Raw genomic sequence first — 7,500 nt, forward strand, 5'->3', positions numbered from 1 at the left:
ACATGAACATCCATGTTATCATTGTTCTTTGTATCCAGCTTGCATCATAACATGCTATCATTGTTTCTTTACATTTTAACTGCTTTTGTAATGACATCTGCAAATGGTTAGACTCTCTAGTCTTCTTGGATAAGCACGATAAACCAAAGGCCCAGTGTCACAACCCTTCACTCTTCATAACCCTGTGGGATGTGAAAGAACCCACACACTATTCACAAGGAGTAGGGCATGGAGTTCCCAGACTGCTGTGGCCTGTCCACTGTGGTATAGTTAGAGGGCTTCAAGTTAGAAAACCATAACAGGTCAATTATTGTGTCTCCCTCTCAAACTTAAGGTTGCTCTACATGGTACGATTTGTCGGATCGATTTATCACCTCTGACAGCGTCGGAGCGCAAATCTTGCATGTATTTTGACAGCCGATGAACAACTGATTCAGGGAAATGAAAACTGGCCTGATTCAAAAAATCTGTTGCAGTGCAACAGATTTTTGGAAGTCGGGCAGACACCGCCATGTCAATCAAAGCGTACGTATGTGAGTGGGTAATGCGCATAAAATTTAATACTTAAAAAATTAAAGCATTCAAAATGGTGGATACTAAAAGGACAACGGGAAGATCTTTTGAAGAAAAATTACACGTTTTACACAGCATGATTTACCGGCCCGACAAAACCGGCCAACAAATCGTACCGTGTAAGCCGGCCTTTGCATCATTAAACAGAATACCCTGTTCCATTTATGGGAGAGGGGGTGGTAAAATAGCCCAATAGTTCAATACTCAGACTGAACATAAGACAGTTACTGAATGTGATGATTGAGACAAGTTGAATTTCTAACTCACCTCCTCAGCCAAAGCAGCTCCTTTGTTGTTTTCTTCAGGTTTTGGCTCAGAAAAACCGACTCCCTTTTTGTCATCAGCTGCTCCTGGAACTGTTACCTGTTTCTTATCAGTTACCTTGGGCTTATCTTCTAAACTTGTTCTTTTAGGACGGAATTCAGTGTCTGACCCACTTTCTTCATCCTAGCATTTCAAAAAGCAAGGTCGGTAAGAAACGGTAGTTCTAGCAAATACTTTAATAACCCATAGACCTCTGGGAGTGAGACTTAACAGATTTTACCGTGTCTAACACCAGACGATTTTACTCCTCAACTAGGGGTGGCCTAAGGTGCCTGAGGAATTGATGGGTCAACCAGTCAAAAACTCCATGTATGTCCCCTCCCTTAACCCATTGACCCCTGGGAGTGAGACTTAACAGATTTTACTGTGTCTGACATGAGACGATTTTACTCCTCAACTGGGGGTGGTGGGTGGCCTAGGGTGCCAGAGGCGTGAATGGGTTAACCAGTCAAAAACTTTATGTATGTCCCCTCCCTTAACCCTTTCAGCCCCGTGGGGTTCCCCATTGACGAGTAAAATAGTCTGGCGTTAGAGTAAAATCTGTAAGTGGCACTATTGGGAGTTAAAGGGTTTACACATTTACATATTGACCCCTGGGAGAAGTCAATGGGGTGATGCATTTTAGAAACAAGGAAATCCACAAAGAGTTCTTGGTCTTGTTTTTTTTTGAGTGACAACTTCTGCTTTAACAGGCAATGCACCTTTTTAGGTGCATAACAGCTGCAAATTTAAAGGTTTGTTACGCCAGGATGATCATAACAGTACTGTGCAAAACTTTACCGTGGTTATAACATACTTAATCTTAACAATTAACACTGAATATTTTTCTGTAAATAAGTGAACTGCCCGAGCTTTTAAGTAATCATTAACTTTGTCATAAAAGCCAATTTTTTTTCCTGAAAACAAACAAAAATCAAACTAAGTCCTTTTCAAATGTGAATATGTCTGTATTCCATTTAAAATTATGGCAGTCAGGGTAAAAAAAATACCCTTCTGTCACTTCTGCCTGCAGCCATTACATTGTTTACCCTCAATCAAATCCTGTTGTCAAGACACATTCTCCTGTACTAACATCTAAAGGACCTTTATTTCACCAGTTTGGAGAATTTGTTTATGAATCAGCATTGTTACATCCAGGGTTCTCCATTGAACCCGTAACCCATAACACCTGTCACGGGTGTCACTAGTAAGCGTTATGGCAAAAAAACTGTCTTGATCAGTAGTAGATCACTGAGTCAATCACTTGCAGTGTTACGGCTGAAAATAGCACAGCAATGGCTATTCAAAATTCTATTGAGGACCCTGCATCATTGTATTATCTGTCTGTTTGAATATCTGATTAGACACTACACGGTTCTCACAGTAGACAGCTAATATTGTGTATCATGTAGACAGTTGATAATTTGAGTGCTAAAGCCAAAGTCTCCTATGGAGGTCGGTTGGAATGCTCCCCCAGAAAGTTTAATAATTATTGTGAAGGAGTCTCTGGCATGTTTTGTTATGTACTCCCTAAGAGATAATATTATTTCCAAAAAATATCACACATTCGCAAAGAAGAAAACAACCTAGAATTTTAACATACACCACACACACTAGCATCCATGCCCCCATTTTAGCTACAGGGATCTCTGTCACAAGACAGACAGCCGAGCTTCAGTTTTCAACAAAAAAGAAAAGAAAAAAAAACTCTTTACCACTGTGAACAGTTATGAACAGAACAAATCAAAACCTTTCTTTGCCTTTGTCATTTGTGTGATCTCAACAATTTATTTGATGTCTTAAAATGATTTAATGCCTTAGAAGGTCAACAAAAGCCCACACAGGAAAAATAAAATTACTGTACTGTGATTGCATGCCGGAATTTATTGTGACTGCATGCACATGCATGCAAAGCACTGTCATGGCCGTTAGTTGTCTGTGCTTATGCCCAGAAATGCATGTAATTAGATTCACGCCCAATTTTGACATCCAACACGAAGTGTCCCTTTAAGTCTAAGCATTTGCTACCCATTTTCAACAATAAGTAAAGGGTAAAGGTTAGCATTATTTTTAGCTGAGGGTACATCATTGTAAATGCAACTGTTTTATCCTTACATACTTGAGGAGCAGCAGTTGGGGATACTTTGCCATGTTAATAAATTGATGTGATGTGATATTGAAGATGAACAGAAGAGTAAGGGACACTTCGTGACGCTTATTGAAATACACATACATCTAATTAGGATCATTTCTGGACATACTTGATTGGCAAAAAAAAAAAATAATGTGCCGCAGATGGAGACTGAGAGCTTAACCAACAAATTAAAAACATAAATTTTCATTGTGACATGCAAAGAATGATGAGTTTAAAGAAAGTTATACTATGTTCTTTGCAGCAACAATTTTTATTTCAGTAAGCTTACTCCATAAAAATCAAACAAAACAGACTGGTGCATTATGATATGGGTCTGGGTGGAAGTGAGGCTGGCATCAAAATGAAGTTTGTGCCATCCTGAGCTATCTTTGAGTTTCTTTGCTTACTGACCAATAAGAAGGTTTGGTTTGTTGCCACTTTTTGTAATTACAGTAGTTACCTCTTTTCTCCCTTGCATTACCTGAAAACTACATTTCCCTTAGCCCACCAGAATAAATCTTTTTTTCAAGTGCAGTATAATTATTATAGTTTTGAGTATAACAAGCAAACATACCGTGAACGACTTGCGTGACTTGATGACTATGCCATCCAAATGTCCGGCATCTTTGATTTTATGCATAGTTATCTTGGGGTGACGAGCTTTTAAGTCCCTGGGATGTGGTGTGTCATGCCGAATAAACTGAGACTGAAAAGAAACGAAATTCAACACTTAAGCATGTTTCCTGCAGAGGAATCAGACCGGCTGCTTCAATGATATTATGACTCTATAAGTAAGTATAGTTAAGTAACAGGTTCACCTACCACATCTACATTAATTCATTTGTTAGTTTCAAGTTTCAAGTTTGTGGTTTTGCCTAAGTACAGCATAGTTTTTAAAGCATTAAAAACGTTTATCGCGAAGAAGCATAAAGGAAACCACTAACTGGGCTTATAAGAGATAGACTTCCTCAATTAATTAATTAACATAGGAAGTATTAACAGAAGTATACATTGTCAGATCATAGGGTGAGGTAAAAAACAGTGTATGAAACATTAAAATATACTAAATAAATTGTATTAAGAATAGCCTGCGAACGCAGACGTATTTCCAGCGGTCGTTTCTCTCCCCCGAGAGAGAAACAACGGCTGGAAATACGTTTGCGTTCGCAGGCTATATTAAGAATAGAATGCTTTCAGTTTACAGGAAAAGGTGGTGATCTCAAAACTAAGAGAATTGAAGAATTTAAGACCTTGGAAACAGACAGAGAATTTTCTTATATTAGTCCTGTGAAGAGACAAATGAAAAAACTCCCAACTTCTAGTTAATGCCCTTGGCATGTCACTAAAAAATTATGATGAAAACTATCAGGACGCAAGCCAAATTTATATGGATACACAGGGTGCAACAAAGAGCTAGTGGAACAATGCTTTGGGGAAGCGCTTTCTTATTGCGAATTGCCAGGAGTGTGGCATTGATGGTTGTTTTTTTTTTCTGATGCGAACTTCTGAGAAGACATAAGTGTTTGGCAGACAGCTTGAGAGAGAGAAAGAAAGAAAACAAATCTTTTTGGGGGCTAGCTCCTCAGAAACGTAGGCAAGTAAGATGAAATTACAGCTGGCCCAAAGGGCCAGCTGACGCTTGGAATTTCATCTCCCCCTGGATACATAAATTTTTCTATTTGAAGTTTATAGATACTCTCAATAAGGAACTATGCACAGTTATCATGCTGATTTTACAAATTATTATATATAATAATTAATAATTATGAAAATTAATATTGAAGTTTGCACAGTCATGTAATATACATGTAAAAACATCAAAGAAAACAGAAAAATAAAAGCTATGAATAAAAATATTAAAGAAAACAGAAAAATAAAAACTATGAATAAAAAAATATATATTATATACTCAACAATGACAAATGCATAAATAGGTTATATAGTGCAGTACCCCTTTGGATGTTTCTTCTTGTTCATTTATATCACATTTGATAGTGCAGGACCCAGACTACTGATGTGTATTGAGTATTCCATTGTTGATCAGAGTACTGCACCACAACTCAAATGGCTGTAGTCTAATCTACAGAATGGCTACATGAACAGGATTGGGTGTAATGATTCTGTTATAATCTTCACTTAGCAGTATTAATCTCTCACCAAAAAAAAATGTGGGATGTAACTGAGAAAAGAAAGCTGGTAACATATCAAAAAAATCAAATTTCGCATCTTATTATGATCTAATTGTAATTTTTGTAAGGTAGTGATGGGTCTGTGAGCAACACGGATGTTGTTAAGGCTGTAGGATCTCGACTCGACCAATAACATCACCAATAAGTTGACCAACGCCATCTACGACCAGAGTTTTTATAGTATCTACTGACATTACACAAATCACTTGACTCTGAACATGACTTTCGCTCAGGTTGTCAAAACGTCAGTCAATGTTACATGTATCTCAAACAGTCCTTCTCAGGACTACACTAACCCGCACGACCATACTTTACTTAATTATCATTTATGATATGACTCCTAGGTTCAAACCATTTATGATTTTATTATGATCTGCTGAAATCGCCAAAAATTACGCAAAGAACACAAGATGTTTGAAAGACTTTAACTAATTAAGTGGTTCCAAACATATTGCCAAATTTCAGCAATTTGCTACCCTTCTATCCTCAACCTACCAAAAAAAATCCCTTTAAAGGCTAATTAGAAATAAATGAAACACACTGCCACAAAATGAAATACAAAACATTTAGAAACAAAATCATACTCTTACGTGGGAGACATCCTACACTTAAGAAAAACCCAATCAACTGAACTCTGTACTGTTAAGTAACTGATGGCCATAGATGTACATCTATAATTATGTACTTGCTAAACAGATAAAATAACTTCACATACCTCTTTATCACTGTGGTCGGAGTCATCGGCAAATTGCACAACAGGTTCACTTCCACTGCGCGGTCTAGTAACCTCGACTTCACCAGGGTCTTCATGTGCAAGGTTCTCAAAACCAATTCCATGAGTAAGCTCATTTGTTATCATCTCTAAACCAACCAAAAATATTTTAGTATCACTGAATGATCTCCACTAAACTAAACACTTCTCCACTCACTTTGCTCTAGTTGTAGTTGATTCTTAGTTGCTTCACAAACTCACATTCTTAACCATTGCCTACCAGGGCAGAGGGTGAGACTTACAAATTTTACTTTGTCTTACGCCAGACGATTGTACTCGCCAACTGGGGCAAGTAAGGTGTGAATGGATTAATTACTGCCAAGGATTTTGAACCTTCTGAAAGAATTAATACAAAATCCTTGTACACATGTACTTCCCCTTGTTCCCCAAGAGACCTAAATAAATACAAGTATATTCATACTACAGGGAAACAAGACAAGTTTTCAAAACACCATGGCATTCATGCAAAAACACACTATGTTTGCACGCATAAGCAACAGCCAGAGAAATTCCTGGACCACATCCAGTTAAACCTAGAACATCCTATTTCTATTTTTCATGCAAAAATCTCCCTTTAAATTTGAATGTTCCAACACTGATGAATGAAGGGATTGGTTCCTACACTTACTGAGACCCACCATGAAAATGTTTACTGTAGAACTCTAACTTTAAAAGTTAAATGTACTATTTTTTAATTATATCACATGTGGCTTATTGGAGCAGATCCTGCAACAAACAGTAGTTGGTAAAATATTCATTTCCACTGCCAAAAAAAGAATGCCACAGAAACAATCTGATTCTCAAACAAAAAAATTAAATTTTTGAATTTAATGGTCAGAGAGATCTCATCAACAATGTCAAGATTCAACCAGAGAAAAAATAAGGCAAAAAATGAGTAAACAAGCTTCCGCATGACCAAGGCCCAATAATTGTTTCTAACGCAGGGATCTAGGAACGAATTCATGATTTCTTAAGTTGACAGAAATAAACTGAAAAACCTAAATGGGCTAAGGAAAATATTTTCTGACACTGACATGTGGATATCAAAATTAAGCAGCCGATTTGTGTTAAATTCAAACTTGTAAAAAGTCAAACATACATTGTACAGTCAGGCGACTTTAAATAATATCTTTTCATATTTTGAAGAAAAGTCATAAAACTGAAACTTTATGTGCAGTGCAAAAGAAAATTATCCACTCAAGTTTTCTGGCCAAAAATGCACTTGAAAATTCACCCTGAAGTAAAAATAAATGTTGTGTTTTTGTGTTGCAGGTAATGTAATGTATTTACATTACACATTGTGAAGATACAGTTTACAGAAGATTCGTTCAAATGAATTGGGAAAATTTCCAGTGTACATGTAAATTATTCTCTAACAAACAAAATTCAAACCTAATATGAAAATCTGTCAACACAATGACACAAAACCATTATAAATGTCAAGAGCAGGACTAGTTTTCTAACATTAAAAAAAAGTATCTACTTTTTGCTGATAAAATGCCAACAACCTTGTATCTTTGAAATGTCCT

At 36.8% G+C, this 7,500-nt stretch overlaps 1 protein-coding gene across 1 annotated transcript in view; it reads right to left on the minus strand.

Annotated features, from left to right (window-relative positions):
- Positions 1 to 7,500, minus strand: part of LOC138033630 (protein scribble homolog) — a 97,875-nt gene that overhangs the window by 56,023 nt on the left and 34,352 nt on the right. Inside the window, exons 15-17 of the mRNA XM_068881423.1 lie at positions 5,915 to 6,060; positions 3,585 to 3,716; positions 841 to 1,020 (exon numbers count right to left, since the gene is read on the minus strand). Coding sequence (XP_068737524.1) covers positions 841 to 1,020; positions 3,585 to 3,716; positions 5,915 to 6,060 — 458 coding nt within the window. The remainder of the gene's footprint in view (positions 1 to 840; positions 1,021 to 3,584; positions 3,717 to 5,914; positions 6,061 to 7,500) is intronic.

The sequence above is a fragment of the Montipora capricornis genome, chromosome 14 (assembly GCF_036669925.1).
Source record: "Montipora capricornis isolate CH-2021 chromosome 14, ASM3666992v2, whole genome shotgun sequence".
NCBI classification, from domain to species: domain Eukaryota; kingdom Metazoa; phylum Cnidaria; class Anthozoa; order Scleractinia; family Acroporidae; genus Montipora; species Montipora capricornis.